An 18,260-nucleotide genomic window follows, 5' to 3' on the forward strand; every position below is an offset into this window, starting at 1 on the left:
CACTGCCTGATGAAACCAACAGAACCTCATCATCCACAAACAGCAGAGAGGTCTCTGAGTGGCCCTGAGAAATGCTGTCCATAAAATGATGAACAGAATCAGAGACAAAGGACAGCCCTGGCAAAGTCCAGCATCCACCGGGAAAGAGTCCAACTTATTGCCGGCGATGCAGACAAAGCTCTCGATGCAGTTTCTACAGAGACCAAATGAGAAAATATAGAATTCAGTATTTCTCCACCGGGGCTTTATTCCTGGCAGCACAGCTGAGCCTTTGAAGGAAAGTACTGCTCCAGTAATTCTACATGTGTGAGGAAATAACTCAAACACATGGTCCACTCAGTAGCTTCTGCTTGATCTCTGAACTGCATCTCACAGCCCATTTTATCAGCGTCTCACACTTCATTTCATGGGTCAGTCACTTCTTGGAAAGTTTTCTGGCCACATTTATGTAACACTGGTGCTATTTCGAGGAAAACCGACAATGATGCAGTTATTCAGAGTTAAGTTTGGCACATGGAGCTGACAGAATATGCATCAGCTGATATCAGCAGAAATCTTCCCAAGAGAACTGCTTCCACTTGCATAAAATCAATTGTGAATAAATAAATGCATTAAATAAAAAGGTAAGTAATTTAAAAAAAATTAAAGCCAGTATTGCTAAAATCTTTCCAACAGCCCTGAATGACAGTATTAAAATGCACCTATACTAAAACAATGTTCTTTTTAGGCCAAATAAAGAGTAGCAGAAGAAGAAGAAAGTCCCACATGCCAGACATCATTTTGTAAATGTCATTGTCATCATTTTAAAAATGGCTGAGCTTCACAGTTACACTCGTCAAGGACGGGTCCAGGGAGGCATGAAAATGACAAGAAAACAAGTCCGACTGCAAGAAACAAGAAAACAATCCTAAATAGACTAAAGAGTGTGCAGAGGAATGAATGTGAACACAGGACGCATGGCAGAGGCCCAGAGAATAATGATGTGATGCCAGACTTCAAATAACATCTGGAGCTGGCAGAGCACCAGCAAACCAAGCATTCAGAAGGATAAATAATGAGGAGTGTGGGCAGGCAGGCACATTATCATGTTAGAGCTGATCTGAGAAACAATATAGAGAGAGGCATGAGGTTAGGGTAAAAACACCTAGAGCTGACCTGCTCCTGAAGCACCGCAGAGAAATACGTGGACAGACAAACATCTCAGTGACATGACCATTGAATCTCAACTCCCTATTCTAATAAATCAGCCTCTCACTAACCACATGAGCAAAACTGAGGTCCAGTTCTATTTCATACAAGCAGCGCGTTCTGCACCCACAGGAAGTTTGTTCACAGCAGCTTATTATGTCTGCAAATCTGGCAGTGAAAGCAAAGATATAAGTCATAACATTAATCATGGCTTTGTTCCATAACAACGTGAGAGTTTACATGGATAACAGAAGGGACTGAAGCAACTACAGACATGTGAAAAAATGAGTACACCTTGTGGTTTAGTAGCTTGTAGAACCTCATTTAGCAGCAATAACCTGACGTAATAATTTCCTGCATGCCTTTATGAGTCTCTCACATTGTTGTGCTGGGATTTTGGCCCAGTCTTTTTTACAGTGTGCTTTCGTTGTATTGAAGTTTGCAGTGATTCATTCATGCACAGCTCTCTTAAGGTCCCACCACAGCAGTCTGGACCTCGACTGTGTTTGGGGTCATCGTCCTGTTGCATGACCCAGTTTCAGCCAAGCGTAGCAGTAGCAGCTCTTTAGCTGTCAGACTGATGACCTCACATTTGACTCTAGAATATTTTGGTATACAGAGGAGTTCATGGCTGACTCTGTTAGTGGGTGATGTCCAGGTCCTGTGGCTGCAAAACAAGCCCAAAACATCACCTCTCCAACATTGTGCCTACAGCTGATATGAGGTGTTTGGTTTCCTCTAAATTTAGTGGTGTGAAACAAACATCTGTACTGTCATGACTTTTATAGATAACTGAGGCCTGTTGACTCTGAGATAGAGAGTTTTTTTTACATGGTCTGACGTTGGGGTGAATTTGCTGTGACATCTAGTCTCCTGGGAGGATTGTAGCATTGTGCGTTAATATGCCAATGCTACATTAACACAATGTCAGTTAGTGCAGGTAGTTTCATTAGTGATTCTAAATTACCCATAGGTGTGAGTGGTTGTTTTGTCTGTGTTAGCCCTGCCTTAGACTGACAAACTGTCAGGGGTGTACCCCGCCTCTTGCACTATGGTAGCTGCTTCCCCTCTCCTGGGACCCTGATAAGGATAAGCTAAAGATAATGAATGGATGGATGGATGGTACAGCATATGTAAACAAAATAAAAATTGGGCTTAAAAAAAGCGTATACGACCAACAGTATCAAAGCATATATAATTAAAATTCAGGACAAGAGTTTTGTGGCACAATGGTGCAATGGTTAGCCCTCTTGCCTCGCCGCAGGACGGTATGTGGTTGAAACCTTCTGCTCGACCCAGGTCTGCCTGTGTGGACTTTGCTTGTTATCCCTGTCCCTGTGTGGGCTTCCTCTGGGCACCCCTGCTTCCTCCCACAGTCCACTTTGCTCGTTAGGTTAATAGATGATTCTAAAGTGGCCGTAGGTGTAGACGTGATCCTGTGTGGTTGCCTGACATGTCTCTTTCCATTAACCCTGTATCAGACTGGTGACTTACTAAAATTTTATTAGCATTTAATCAAGCTCTTTCCATTTTTTTTTTTGCCTGGTTTATTATCAATGTCAAAATAATGTAGGCTAATGCTTTATTGTATTACAACGGGGAAAATCTGGCAACATGCCAGATGCTTTGTCACCCCCCCAATCCACATACTGAGCATATCAAGTAATAGTCCTTATAGTTAGGTAGTTATAGGTATCCAGATAGTTAGTTAGTTTCCTATGGCCACATAAAGACACAGTTATAGTTAGTTAGTGATGTGATATAAGTTCTACATTCAGTTTAAACACAGTTCAAGTTGTCAAATGTCAGTTTAGTAAGTTAAACATGTTTATTATTATTATTTTATTTTATTGCTTCACATATGTAAAATATTACATCATTCATTAGATACAGAGGAAGGTAAATGTTGTTCAAAGTCACACATAAAGAACCAGAACCAAATGTTCACCTGTTTCAGAAAACTTCTGGAGCTTTTTGGCCATGTCGGCGACATAAAGCGCGGACTCTGGCGCCACCTGGCGGCCATTAGCAGAACCACACACCTTCACCTGTAAGAAGAAAAAAAAAGAAAAAAAGATGGATGCAGCAGTCCAGAAATAGCTCTCACAAAAAAGCGCACAGTGCGTCAAAGTCCAGTTCCGGTTATGTGACGCTTCTCACAGCTTCTCCCATGGTCACACACACGCAGTTTTATAAAGAGCTGTGTTATTTCTGATCGTTTAGTCTCTGTGGGAAAATGCAAATTGTTTCAATTAGCATTTTCAGGACCTTTGTGCGCTTTCTCTTCCACCTGAACAGCGCGTTATATACTCAAGGGCTTCATTAGGGGAACAGAAGTGGGATGATTCGCTGCCTTTCTGCAGTAAAAAGTCTGTTTATAATATTTTTACGCTATTTTCTTGGTTATATCACAGATTTAAAAACGTGCCTTGTGTCCCCTAAAAGACAAATGATTTCGTCTTTTATAGTTTGCACTGGTGCTGTCTCCTTCTTGGAGTGCATCAACCTCATGAGAACATTACAAAAGGCTTAAAGTTTTGTGAGGCTCCTGCATGATTACACGGGAAACGCCCTTTATTAAATATCGTGTCCACTATGTCAAAAAAAAAAGGGAAAAAAAAGTGGATTTACAAGCAGAATATTTTCCCTGGCATGGTGTGATTTGGATTGGTGTGAGTGAGTGAGTGTCAGAGTCAGGGAGGCGGGAGGGGGGGCACACAGTGTGTCTCTGCTGTGACTGTGTATCACTTCAGATGCTCAGACAGAATTAAAAATGCGCTCCTCCGCCTTGTCGCCGGTGTTGTGCGCATTTTCTTGACAAGCCCGTGTTCCCACAGCATGGTGCTCGGACTCGGAGGCTCGGCACCCTCTTCGTACATAACCATCAAACTCTCGCGGACGCTTAATTAAGACAGCAGACTGCGCACAGCGCCCGCAGCACCTGTTCCCACCTTCAGATAGAAGGTAAGTTTGTTTTTGGTTTTTTTGGAATCGAAATTTGCGTTAAAAAGAAAAAAGAAAAAGGGAGACAGGTGTGACTGGCTGTGAAGATGCATAAAAATAAATAAATAAAAATAAGCCTGCGCGAAGTTGGAAAAAAAAAGGAAGAGGTAGTTCCTGGAGAGTTGGCACATGCAGCACAGCTCCAGGCTCCAGTAGCTGTATTAATATTTTCTCCTCCCTTTTGAAGGTCCCCTTTCTCTTCTCAAGTTCAAAGCGCGTCGGCGTTTGTTGTTTAACGTAGTTTCCGGTCAGCAGGGGACGTCTCGGTAAACAATGCAGCTCGGTGATTCACGCGTGTGCGTCCCCTCGACATTAAAGTTTGTGCCAATTAATCAATTAGCGATTAGGACGGTCGGAAAGCGTTGGTGCAGGGGGGCGGGTGGGAGTGAGGCTGACGCACGACCCAAAGCTCAAAGTGGAGGTTTCATGAAATTAATATGGATGTTTTTTACATGATAATAACAGTTTGGGTCTAGGTGTTCATTATTCTCAGCCACAGGTCTGCACTGTGTACTTGGGCTGTTCCTCCTTCAACTTTACTGATGGTTTTTCCTTCTGTCTCTCAGTGGTTGTGCTGCAGATTTGTCTGTGTACAGCCTGAAGATTTCAAATTACCATATTACCTCAGACAAGCAGAAGTTCAGGGCGTTTTTTCCCCCAGATTTCCTCCAGCACCTAATCAAACCAGCCACCCACGAGAAGTAATGCAAATTTTCATCTCTGCAGGTTTTGGAGGTGAACTAATGACCATCCATCCACCCATCCATCCGCCTGGCTTTCTTTTCTTTTCTTTTCTTTTTTTTGGTTGAACTGCACCTTCACGAGGCATGCCAATGTTCAATTAGCCACTCAGACTTTTATTTTTGAAGTATCTTGATCTCCTGTCTCCCCTCAGAGGGCAAAGTGAATGTAATCTCACACCAATGGACTGTTACATAACTTTAAAACTGAAGTGCCATCCTGCCTGCGTAGGAGTAGATGTGATGTTCCCACTTCCTCGCTGTTGTTTTGCTCGTTAATTCTGAGAGGCGCATTACTGTAAGTGGCGTTTTGTGACTTTACATGACTGCTGTTTTTTTTTTTTAAATATAGTTTTTATTTATTCATTTTTTAAGACCCCCCACCCTTCTTTTAAATGCAGATGCAGATGAGGCCACGAGCATTACTGATTGCTTTGCGAGTCGTTGCTGTGATTATGCCGTCCTACCTACAAGAAGTCTGTGATTGCTGAATGGTGGACTGACATGTTGATTTTGACCAAATGTGTGCGTATATATTTATGTGTGTGTAGGGGGAGGGGGGCTGCTTTCTGCCCTGTGTTGTGTAGGAGGAGTGCGATCGCAGAGTGCCCAGGCATGACGCTCAGAGCTGTTGGACAGAGTTCAGTCCTTTGCTGAGCAGCCTGTCCTCTGTGCTGGAAACGGTGCGCAGACAGACACATTACAGTAACCTGACTCATGTATATGGCAGGCTTCCCCTCTTCACTGCTAAGAAATTGTGGCATCACCTTGAAACACAAGAGAGAAAAAACAGAAAAAAAGTGCTCACTCCTAAAGCAAACGTCCACCATTTTGAAAAGTCTGGCAGATATATAAGGATTGCTGGCACAGGAGACAGTTTCTCCGCTGAGAGCAGTTTCTTACTCTTCAGTTAGAGGCTATTTTGGGCACTGAATCAAAACTTTATTAAAGATGTAATTAGTTTTTTGTTTTTTTTAGATAACAACCATTTCCCATCAGTGTGTCCCAGCAGTATAATCAAGTTAAGCTGCACTAACTTAGGATGTAAGACGCTCGCTTTCCAATGCGAACGCCTTCTCCAGTCAGCTTAAGTCAGATTAATTTAAATGCACAGTAGGGCAGGGCAGCACTTTACAGGAAAACAAATTGTCAGTAGCACCCAATGCTTCAAACAATGTGATACGAGTAAAAAAAATTGCATTTTTTGTAAGCATATGCAAAAAGGGGAAAATACATACTCCTTCTTATCCAACCACGGTCGTGACGGTGCTGCTGGAGCTGTTGTTTTTATTGGAGAGGTGAGGTATCACCATGAATAGGTCGCCACCCCAACACCCTCAGGTCTTAACAGAGAGAACTTAAAGCACAATCATTTTTGTATGGAAACAGCAGATGTTTATGATAATATCTCCCTGGTATGGTTGCTGGTATAGCTCTCTGTTTATAGCTTCATATTAACCACAATAACAATAAACAGACACACAAACAAAAACACAGCTTCCAATCTCTTCTTAATAATTAGTGCCAATCATTTCTAGAAAAAACATCTTTTTTTGCATCCATAAGCTCGAAGTTTCAATGGATCTTCTCAGAAGCTTGAGTCCCAATTTCCAGGTATTATCTCAAAACTTTGACTTGCTAACGCAAAACGTCTGAGTAAAAACTTGAAATTAGATAATAACCTTAAATTATGACTTACAGATGCCAAAAAGTGTTTTAGAAACGGTGGCAGAAACAAACTTCAAGTGAGAGTGGTCTACCGGTGGTCGAAACACGTCTTTAATGATGTCATTGATCTTTATCGGTGTCAGTACTTCTCATTAAGGGTAGAGGGGAGGTCCCCAGATGTCGTCTTTATCAGTTAAGAATGATTGCTGCATTCGTAACGTTATGGTAAAGCTTCGCCTGCATCTAAAGAGGCAGCAGAAAATAACACACCTACATAACCACTTGAAAGAAACCATCACAGAAGTGATCACTTTTGTCGTACTGCACACGTGCACTCCTCTAACTCGCAAGCAAATATGTAGTATTAACAAGTAAAAGGTCACGGACACGTCACAAATTAAAGAGTGCCTTTTGTATGATAAAAGATATATCCCCAAATTACCACCTCTATTGGTTTTAAGGTTGAAATTAATCAGTTCCAACTCAACAAGTTATTGACAGATGGAGCTCTGAAAAACAACACTCTGCGTTCGAAGTACAAATACTCCAAAATCGATAAGACATGATGTGATCAGAAGCTCTGCACCGCCTCATATTCATTACCTCCTGGTTAAGACCACAGATCCCACCCTGTCTCCTCACTGTTAGGGTACCGCATGCACCACAGCACTGATGGAGTGGATGTAAAACAGCAGGATTTGGAGGATATCGTTTGGTTACTGTTTCATGCAGTGTAATTAAATTAGGAAGTGTGTTGTTATAGTCCTAATATAGGTGTGTTTCTTAGGCAACCTGACAGCTTTTCCCCTCATGTTTGAGCACGTCTGGTGGATAAATGCTCCAAGGTAGATGTTCAAGACGAGAGGTTTACGGCTTACGTACACTGACTCAACAAAACATCACAAAGTAAAAGATTTGAATTTGGTTTACGGATTAAAGACGACGAGTTTGCTAAATCTGACTCCTTAAATATGTCAAAAAACATATAGTTGACTGTTTTATTTTTACGTTTATTGTGACAGCACTTTAAAAAAAATCAGTAGGGGTTGTTTAATAGAGCAGAACTTGAAAACCAACAGATCTGGTTTGTCGTCCTCCTTCCCTGGCTTCTTCAGAGAGATTACAGTATTAATGCAGGCTTTTGTCCTCTTGTGGTCACTCTAACACAATCTGAAAATGAAAGATGAAAGTGATCCCTCGTTGTCGTTGTCAAGTCCGCGCTCGTGAGATTAAACCCACGGTAGATATCGCAGGAAAGCCGGGGAATTTAAATACTAACCAAATGTATGGACGCACATACACGCACTAAAGTCTTATCAGCAAACTAATAGTTTAGGAAACATTTTTAGTCCTAACTCTAACATGATCGTCTAGTTTGAGGTTTCTTTGGAGGAAAGTGTTTGATAGAATAAAACTAAACTTTAAAGTTCCTAATCAAAGTCTTAAAAAGCTGCTAAAACTGATATTAGCACAAAGTCTACGAGATGCTATATCTACTCAATCAATATCTTCTCCAAAGACCCCTGACAAAACGCAACTTTTAGAGATATTATTCACTCCCGCTTATGGAAAAACCTCTGACATTACCTAACAGTCCTTTACAAAAATACCATTTTGTATGAAGAGCTCCTCATGCGTCATTAGTTACACTGTGAATCACGCAGTCATGCAGAGGTCAAGCAACACCAGAAAAAAGGAGGAACTGCGATGCTGAAAAGACTTTTGTTAAGGGTATGGATCCTATTGTTTCCAAGCACATTTTGGATCACAGCTTTAACCGCAGTCGGGATAAAGAGAGATTAAGAAGGAGAGGAGAGGTGTTTCGCCTTGTTTTTGCTGAAAGCGGTGTGAGAAAATCTGGCAGTCGCGTGGTGAGATTCCAGTTGTTATGTGTTTTTGAGAAGTGACAACGGCAAAGTGACAGCATCTTGAAGAAAGTTGGTTTCCAGTTTTCGTGGGAGACAAGTGAATGTGGCCGGGCTGTTATCCTGGCAACTTTTCCAGCTCTTATTATGAAGAAAATGCAAGATTCAGTGACCTGTTCAGATGGACAACTTTGGCACTCCAAATCGAGTACAGGCTTTCCAGATAAGCTCCAAAACACGGTGGGAAAAAGACACAGTAAATAAGATTTGCAGTAAATTAAAACCTCAGTCAAAACTTTATCCACTGATTATTTGTATATAAATAATAATAGTCACTGCTCACAAATAGTCCACATTTTTAGACTTTCTCAAAGCTGATGACGACCACTTACTTTGTTTTGTTGTGGGACCACAGACTGATTTAAAAATAGATGAGGCCACTGTGACGCCACCTACTGCCTTGTGAAGAAAAATACATTTTCTGGGGGACTAGAAGCTAACATTCTGAAGACAGAATTTTATTTTTTTTTACATTTTACAAAAATTCTGACAGTTTTGAGACATATTTGCAGACACTGAAGTTAAGATAGCAAACAGAAATATTGGAATGTCTCCTTGTTCGTGATTTTTTTTCTTTTGTGTTTTGTTTGTTTTTGTGCACAGCCAGGATTGTTGGTTGGCATCTCTGACTGGCTTTTCCCGTGCTGCGTCACATATTTGGATGAGTGGTTTGAATATGAATTTACCTGCTAATACTATCAAGCTTAGTTAGCAAGGTGCATGGATAGCTCATGAGTCACTCAGAAAAAAGCAGCATACATGTCTAATGTGGGCTCCAGCACGTTTTTTTTTGTGGACCAGCTGAAGTCAGCTGACTGCTGGCTCTGAGGTTTCCTCCTCTTCCTGGATTCACCCAGCTGCATCCTACACTATATGAGTAGATGTTATATGAGGCATCATGAATGCTTTCCAAATCCTAACTATTAAAAAGACAGCAAAAGGGTGAAATATCAGCTAAAATTCACATTGATGACTCCTACCAAAGTTCTTCTGGAAGCAGGTCCTGTTACTTATAAACAAATTTAAAACACATTTTAAAGTATTATTAAATTAAACTTTAAATTTAAACCAGGATATTAAAAAATGCACAGATTCACTCATATCTGATTAAAAACATCTTTTAAAAGTTGCTTACTTTTACCACAAATAAGACTTTAGGAGGTTTTTCCTCTTTAAGCTTAACCGCTACTGATAAAAATGCTTTCAGTAAAGGTTCGATTTTATTGGTTTAGTTTTGAGCTCTTTGATTGGTCCTTCTTGGGTTTATTGGCCAATAGCTGTTCTTCTACAGCATTATGCAGCGTGGTCAACACTTAGTGGATTGACAGTAGCTAAAGTCTGTTCTGAGGATGCGTAAATGCACTCACGTAAGTTTATTCATTTGTTATTTATAATCAATATTAGAGAGTACTAGATATCAATAGCTTTATTTGTTGTGTATATTTTTTCTTAAATTGCTAATGTCTAAACTTGCTAGTCTGGGTGGTATGCTAACCACCGCTTGGTCAGTCAAATTAATGTGCACATTTCTGAAGAACATTTATATTATTTATATGTAAATAGTCTATAAATACTGTTTACATGTGCACAAGCATTCAAATAACATATTAGAATATTGTAGTTACGAAATAAACATTTAGGATTACTTTAGGTTAAAGTTTATTTGTATTTAGAAAATGCTTTCTATGGGCCTTTGGTGCCCTCTGGTGACACATGCAAAATAGATTGGTCACCTGGGAAACGGATGTACTTTATTGTTTGGTCGTTTTTGTTCTTTATTTGTGGCCAGAATACACATATAGTACCATTGTGTACTACATGCTTGTAGTGGTTTTAATTATTTGAACTTTCAAGGCATCCCTCCTGTTGCAAAATTCTCACACAAAATTTTATTCCAAATTATTTTAGTGCCGTTTCTGTTTCTTTCAATGTCTCTCATAGTAGCCAGGAACTAACCTGCCAGTTACCAAGGATACCACAACCTGCCCTGCAGCCGTTTAACATCAATCACTATAAAATGTACCACAATATTGTATACAATATGAAAAAAACTCAACTCCAGCAGCACATCACATTATGTAAGCTTTAAATTTCCTATTTAAATGTTTATTCTTACTTTCCTGTCCTCTTCTCCCACACTTCCACATCTTTTTCCACCTCCGACAGTTTTACACATTAACATGTTGTTTCTGTTTTTCTGTCCCTGTGAAATACAGTATCTGTACCTTTAGCTAGTAGACACATTGTGTCAAACTGCACAGAACAAAAATGCTTACTTGAAAGTATTTTTGTATCGTAAACTGCAAGATTTAAATACTCATTAGCTGAAGGTGCTGGAACACTGGCCCACTTTATCCCATGTGTGTACCCACCGACACAGATAGCTGCTAATTAGTGCTATGTTGTCTTTCAGCTGCTCCCTTATTAGCAAGCAGTGTTGGGGTTGTTATTCAGTAAAGGTTATGTATTTCACATTAGTCACTGCTTTTCTTGAAAGTAATGCAGTACATTACTTAACTATTCCACAGAAAAAAAGTAATTTGTTACATTACTTGCTAATTAGTTTTCACGTTACTCTGTAACATGGCTTAAATGCGTCATCACATAAAAACCAGTTAACAATATAAACCTGGGGCCACTATCCCGCACACCAACACAAACGGTTATCCTAATGAGCACACATGCTGTCCGTGAAAATGCAGTAATGAGTAAATCTAACTGTAATGTGATTACTGAATTGAAAACGTGTTACTGAAAAATGTAATGGGAATATTCTTAAAGGCACCAACACCAAAAATATGTGAATTTCACCGACTTAAAATAACATAGGTGAGAGCCTAGCAGAGAGCTAGCATGACAGCCCCCTGTGTTAGCCTCCACCTCTCTAATAATGATAACTTTCAGCCTTTCAAACAAACATGACTCCTTGTACAGTTGATATAGAGGGAAACATTTGCTCTCAAAGTGAACTCAAGTTTTGGCATGTCCACACTGGCTTTATTTTTCTGCCCCAGCAGCTGCTGCTTGGCACTACTGTGCGAGTTACTATCCGGTTGTTAAGTGATGACGTGACGAATCCTACTTCCGGGCCTAAAGTAGTCTGCGTGTCTAGTCTGGCTTTTGTGTTGTTAACATGTTTAATGTTTTGTATTTTCTTCTATTTAATCTCAAAAAGCTCCTAAAACAGTCAGTGATCACTGTTGACCTCCCTCGGCTTTTATTACCACTAATCATTTATTTAAGCTCAGTTTTTAAAACCTTAGGATGTAACTACAGCCCAGCCCTTGCAGCAGTATATGAATGACTAACCTCATATTGTGGATGGATTATCTCAGTTGTTCTCCTGGCTGAAGTTTGGTCCTTTTACAGCATCCTGCCATGCGATTACATTTGTTCCTGACCACCGAGAACACTCTCGTTAACTGATTTAAAAATAGATGAGGCCACTGTGACGCCACCTACTGCCTTGTGAAGAAAAATACATTTTCTGTATGTTTCAGTAACCCTACAAACGTCACTGCTGTTTAGTTTTCTGTCTTCATTTATGTTGGAAGTGATAACAGAGCTGTACGTTTTAATTTGTTTCCAAAACCCCGCAGTCAGGACATGCTATATTGTATTTAGATAAAAGCTAGCAAGCTAGCGAGCTAACTTCCTGCTAACTTCCCGTTAAATGTCATAAATTCCGTTTTCATGGATGCCTGGATGTTAAACTCAATTGTTACACCTGGTAGAGCAGAACGCTGATCATTTTATTAAAGATAAAAGACTTTAGACAGTTTTTCAACTCTCAGTAATGCCATAGTGATCGTTTGATATATGGACCTGCAGCGGAGTTTAGGCCCAGACACGGCTAGTGACGTCAGACTTAACGACTGGATAGCTAATAGTTTAGCTAACACGTACATCATTCCATTCAACAGGCAGCTCTATCATTCAGCTGGTGTTTCTGTTCACCTGCTGAATTTAGCGCTAACATTCACATACTTTCAGCTCTGCTTTTAGTCACTCCTGAGAAAATATCTGTATCTTTAGCTGCTAACCCGTGCAAGATGTTCATCAGCAAGCTGCTGTTTCGTATTCAGTACGTGCTTTTCAGAGTTTTTTCTTTTTCAGGGTTAATGACTGCGGTAAATTTGTACTATAATTATACTCCTAATGTTTTTTCAGTCTAAATGTGCTTTTATAGATAGTTTTAATAGGAGGACTTCAATACTGTGGATTATTTTTTTCATTTCTTATGTTTAAATCACGGTTCATTTTATTTCTCTGTCTGAATGGGCATACTTATCCAATTTGGGATCCGTATCAAATCTAAAAATATCCTATATTAGATTTACACCTCATAATAACTGCAGTCTCCACACCTCATATTTGCTCTTTTCAGTGCTAAACACGCAATTATTCACGCCAAATTATCCTGAATTCAAATAATCACAAGATTTTAACATGCATTATATACCTAAAGCTGCCATCAACAAAAGCTGAATGATTATAGGTTGCAGGCTGACCTCTATGTCACACTATGGAGCAAAAATGGAACAGTTAAATGATTTGACATCATAATGGATCACATTTAGCTTTCCTCTCATTACACACACACACAGACACGCATCTCTGGTCTGACAGAACTATTTGTGATAATGCTCCTTCTGAATCACCACATCAGTTAACCGATATGCTTCTAAAATTATGAAAATTCACAGTTATGCTAACAGTCCTTCTTCTCTCCTACAGCCCAAGTGTTGCTTCTGACTCATACTAATGCCTTTGTACTACTTCGTCATGCACACACACATACACACAACACTGCTCTCACTTCCTTGTCACTGGCCCTGAGTGCCTTTGCTATGCCGCTTATGCAGCAGGCATCAAAACGGACACCTGTCATCAGTCAGCAGGCCCCCGTGCCCACTGTTGCCCCCTGTGGATACTTATAGCCCACTGCAATTATGTTGTTCCATTAGTCATCCTACGCATGCAGTGATGGGCTGCTGGCTATACTTATCCACTGTCATGGTCACTCTTATGCAAATGAGAGATTTTACAGACTGATGAGAGAGTGGCTGGCGTCAAAGCAAGAATTTATGCTGAACCTTAAGTACACAGTTGTTAGTCTGATTTGTGTTTGAGTTTAGAACTACCTCTGCTTGACATGTTAAGGCTTCAACTATTATGAAGTTAGAGCTGGCGTATACTGTGTATATAACAGTGTGTAGTTACATTCAAGTAGATAGACCACTGGCCACTGTTCATAAATCCAGCAATGTGGCCGCCATATTGATCAGAAATAACAAATATAAATTCATCGCAATATATTAATGCCTGTACACATTTTTCCTGCCACCATCCTCTTCAGAGTAGGAAAAACTTTTCTGCTGCAGCAGCAAGACACATTGTCTGAAATGACAAGAGAAGATGTGTTGTGGTGACAATGGGTTGCAAAGAGGCTTGCAATAGGCAGCAACTGATGTGAGCTAAAAAGACTCAAATAGCATGTTCTACGCTACATTTGCCAACTGCACAATGCATATCAGCTGAACCTACAGCTGATTTGGGTTAGCACTGAGATCAGCTGATCTGCTGAGCGTGCATTTGAGCCTGACTTGCTGGAGTGAATGCTATACAGGTGAGAACAGCTATTAGGCCTATGAATTTTAAAGTTTTTGTCAAAAGTCATTTTTAACAGTGAAGGGATGGTCGACATAGTATTTCTAAACATTCTACTTTTCTTTAAGCATTTCAAAGAATGAATGAGTATTTTTTTCTACACAATTACAGAAAAAATGAGAGGTTTATTGAGCCATAGCACAAACCTCTACTGTGCAATGATGTGGTTTAACTTTGTAAAATCAAACTAAAAGTAAGGCTTATCTTTTATTTAACACACAGTATAAAAACTCCAGCATGGGTTTGAGCTATTTCTTGAAAACGCATCATGTCAAAAGCAAAAGAAGTCAGTTTAGACAGTTTAAACCTGGCAGAGGTGGGAAGACAAAGATTTCAAAGACTCTGGAAAGAAAACGATTGACTACTGTCTGATTAAAGGACCACCTGGAGACATTATGTACACTGGAAGTGTGGCACAAGATTTCAGATGACCCAAAAACTAGGTCTCTTTGGCCACAGAGATGCTGCTTATGTTTGGAGAAAGAAGAGAGAGGAAAACAACTCCACAGTGAAACATGGTGGAGTATTATGTTGTGGGGATGCTTCAGAAGATCTGGAACCAGGAATCTTGTCAAGATGGAAGGAATCATGATGAAAGAAGGATATGTGAAGCTTCAGAAAGAAAAACCCATGAAACAAGAATGGCCTGGGATTGCTGAGGAGACGTAAGTGATACTTACTGAAAACTACAACAAACGACTGCAGGCTGTTATCCAGCAAAAACAACGCACAACTGACTTTCAGCATCAGGGAGGTCAAATGGGGAACGTAAAGTAATGTAAGTATCTATAATAAAACTAGGATGTTTGGAAAAGCTGTGTTAAAAGTTCCTTGCTCTGTTTAACAGAACTTGGGAAAAATACATTTTCTGTATGTGATTAATAAATGTGCACAATAACCTGTTAATTCTTATTATTAGTCATGTTAATTTGTCGATGGTAAGCTGCTATAAATGTGCAGAAATCTGTGCATCCTGTGGATTTCTCAGAGCTGCAACATCAGCATATATCCATGAAATGTTATGTCCCTGCCAAATGTAAAATCTGTAGAAGATGATTTAAAAAAAAAGTGAATTTCCAGCGCCTGCTTATCAAAGACTCCAGATGGAAACACCGTATGTAGGATGTAACAATGAGCAAAGTGCACGGCACTGCTATCTGCTTTCAGCATTACTATCACTGCATGTTTATTGGCTGGGGTTTACATTTGTGAGAACTCGGTGGATTTCACTCGGTGTGGCAGAAGCTGAAGCCGCATCAGCTCAGTGAAAAGTGGGTGGGTTGTTGAGATTTAAGTTTCCGCCTCGTTCCTCCTCTGCTGCCGTCTCAGGAGCCTCTCTAACTTTCCCTGGACTTATTGCATTAGGGTTTGTTTTTTCCCTTGTGAGTAGCTGGCAAAATGCGAAGTACTGCACGGATGATTTAGAATTTTCTTTGACGTTTTTGACAGTGCATCAATCACCAGCAGCATTTCCCGTCTCATTATTTGGGATAACTGATCAGGCTTGCAGATCACAGCTTGCAGATGTGTAAATCGTGAAGGTTTCTGCTTAACTGGACGCCTGCGCTGCTTTGCTATTACTGCCTCTGTCATTATATGGCTACATCCACCTACACATAAAACTCAGCTGAAAACAAGTTTATGAGTGTTCTCTGGAGGCTGCTGAAATGAATGCTGGGAAATGCAGGAGTGTGAAGCAGGAGGGAGAATAAAGGGGCAGCATGCAACAATCTGGGACAGCCTGATTTCACATTTCAGGAGGGCTTTTTTTGGTTATTACTTATGTTACATTACATTAAGTTTTTATCGCACATTCTGTTATTTATTTTTAAATCTTCTCCATCCTTGTGACTGCAAAACACTAGGCTTTCTTTGATGGATTACTTGTTGTGTCTCAGGTAGGTCTAAAGTTCATCCCTACTGGAACCGAAGGTAATTTGTCAAAGCAAACACTTGGGGTTTGCTGCAAGAAAGGATGCACAAGTTTTAGTTAATCAAATATGTCAGCGGTCTCCAACCTTTTTTGCGCCACAGACCGGTTTATGTCTGACAATATTTTCATGGACTGGCCTTTAAGGTGTTGCGGATAAATACAACAAAATAAAACCAGTACCGGTACCTAAAAAAAGAAGATTTATTCATAACACTCGGGAAAAGACCCAGGGACACCGACGATGACGCTAAAAACGATTAAAAGAAAAAAGAGCACTGGATGTTTTTTCTGCAGTGAACTGCAACACAAACTCGCTGTTCACCACTAATGCGACTATAGTTGTGCCACGTCACATGGATGTGGTTCAGGAGGTTGGTAGCTCAAGAGATATTTTGAGCATTGTAACATGGTGTGTTATCCTGCTGGATGACACACTGTGGTCATAAACAGATGGATGTGGTCAGCAGCAATACTCAGGCAGGCTGTGGTGTTACTGAGGCAGGATTCTTATTTGCACTAAAGTGTATCAAGATAACATCCCCTACACCTTGCACCACCTCTACCACCAGCAGCCTGAACTGCTGATGATGTGGGATTATTTTAGTTTCAGATTTATATTTCAAATGAACATGAATCTACATGAAATGTAAATTTGTTTTCAATATCTAATAATGGTGTAAAACAATAGTTGTATGACATGTTTAAAGGGTAATGAGTCCATTCACATTGAGTAAATGTGTTATGCACAGTCCTATCCACTCTTAGATCCAATGGCGCTGTTCATCTGCAGATCAGCTGTACTCTAGACCAGTGGTGTTGGTGAGGGGTGGGGGTGGGCGGGTAGAGGCTCCAGAAGACCAATCATATTTCATGGCTGTAGAACCAGTAGTTGCCTTGCACACCTGACAATACTCTTCTTCCTCACATGCATGACACAGCAGAGCTTTTTGGGTTCATTGTCTGTGAAGTCTTCAAATAAGCTCGATCCCTTGGGGGCGCCACTGTGCTTCTGTGCATCCTGAGTGGACGCTGCTGTGGAGGCGGACAAACTGCATCCTGCAAATCTGGACGCCATGATGTTGACCATCTGCATGAAGCTGAGCTTCTAGCATAGCAGCTGGTCACTGTTAGCGATCTCTTTCATCCCCCACAATGTGACTTACTCACATTCAGCCCTAAAAGCCGTTTTTCTCTCGAGTCCTGAGTTGTTGTCCAGTGACAGACAGGTGGTGATGTAATCTCTGTACACCATTTATGATGCACCACTGCCTATAAAATCTAAACAAAACACTGATACCTATTGCACCTGCTGTGTTTTCTCACATCTGTTGTAAAATCGTCCTTTGTCAGGGTTTGAGTCACTCCGTCAGCCCGTCATCGCTCGCAGTCCTTCTGTGCAGCATTGCGCTCATGCTCGGATTTCTTTCAAAATTTATCATCTCCTCTCCAAAAGGTGTAGTCAGGTTTTCTCCAGCAGTCAGTCATTATTTGCACAATAAAATCTGATGTTTCCTGCTCAAATTACCCACCAACAGCCTGCTGCTTCTCCTTTTCCCCCCTCTGTAGCACTCACTCCAGTTTTGACTGTACAAGCTCTTCTCCCCTCTACCTTTTTCCCAGAAGAGGAACATAATTTAAGGTTCTCTAAAAATCCTCAACAACTCCCCACTGAATCGCACTACTGGGCTCAGCACTCCTTCCCTCCTCCTCCTCTCCCCATCCCGCTTCAGTCAAACATTGCCCTAACTGTCTCTTCATCTACTTCTTGTTAAGTGCTGAGTGCGATCAGCAGCATCAGACTTTATGCTCTACCCCGCTGGGCTCCCACTGCTGCTGCTTATGCTGCAGCTGCTGCCCTCAGGTGCAAAAACACCTTGTTAGATATACAGCGTGCGTCGTCTCCTTCTGCTTATTACATTTCCAGTCTGCCAGCTCGCAGCGCTGCGGGCCCACCGATGTTGTGATTTCCTTATCCAAGCTTTAATTTGCAGTGCCGGCTTTTCTCTCTTCTCTTTTCATCGTTTTATCTTTTATCTTTCTTTTGTGTTTCTCCCTCTCTGTTTCTCTGAGGGAATTACATAAGACTTTCTGTGTGTGTGTGTGTGTGTGTGTGTGTGTGTGTGTGTGTGTGTG

The 18,260-nt window shown here is 40.7% G+C and overlaps 1 protein-coding gene across 2 annotated transcripts in view; it reads left to right on the forward strand.

Annotated features, from left to right (window-relative positions):
• Positions 1-3,874: 3,874 nt before the first annotated feature.
• rin1b (Ras and Rab interactor 1b) overlaps positions 3,875-18,260 on the forward strand; it is a 38,757-nt gene continuing 24,371 nt past the window's right edge. Inside the window, exon 1 of one of the 2 annotated variants that reach the window (XM_005751981.2) lies at positions 3,875-4,152. Coding sequence is in view for 1 of the 2 variants with exons in the window: in XM_005751980.2 (XP_005752037.1) it covers positions 8,612-8,704 (93 nt within the window). In the remaining variant the exon portion in view is untranslated. Of the gene's footprint in view, positions 4,153-8,583; positions 8,705-18,260 lie in introns of those variants that run through there. The other variant, XM_005751980.2, reaches the window with a different exon arrangement.

This window comes from Pundamilia nyererei, unplaced genomic scaffold (genome assembly GCF_000239375.1).
Source record: "Pundamilia nyererei isolate P.nyererei 1_Seehausen unplaced genomic scaffold, PunNye1.0 scaffold00336, whole genome shotgun sequence".
In the NCBI taxonomy this organism is placed as follows: Eukaryota; Metazoa; Chordata; class Actinopteri; order Cichliformes; family Cichlidae; genus Pundamilia; species Pundamilia nyererei.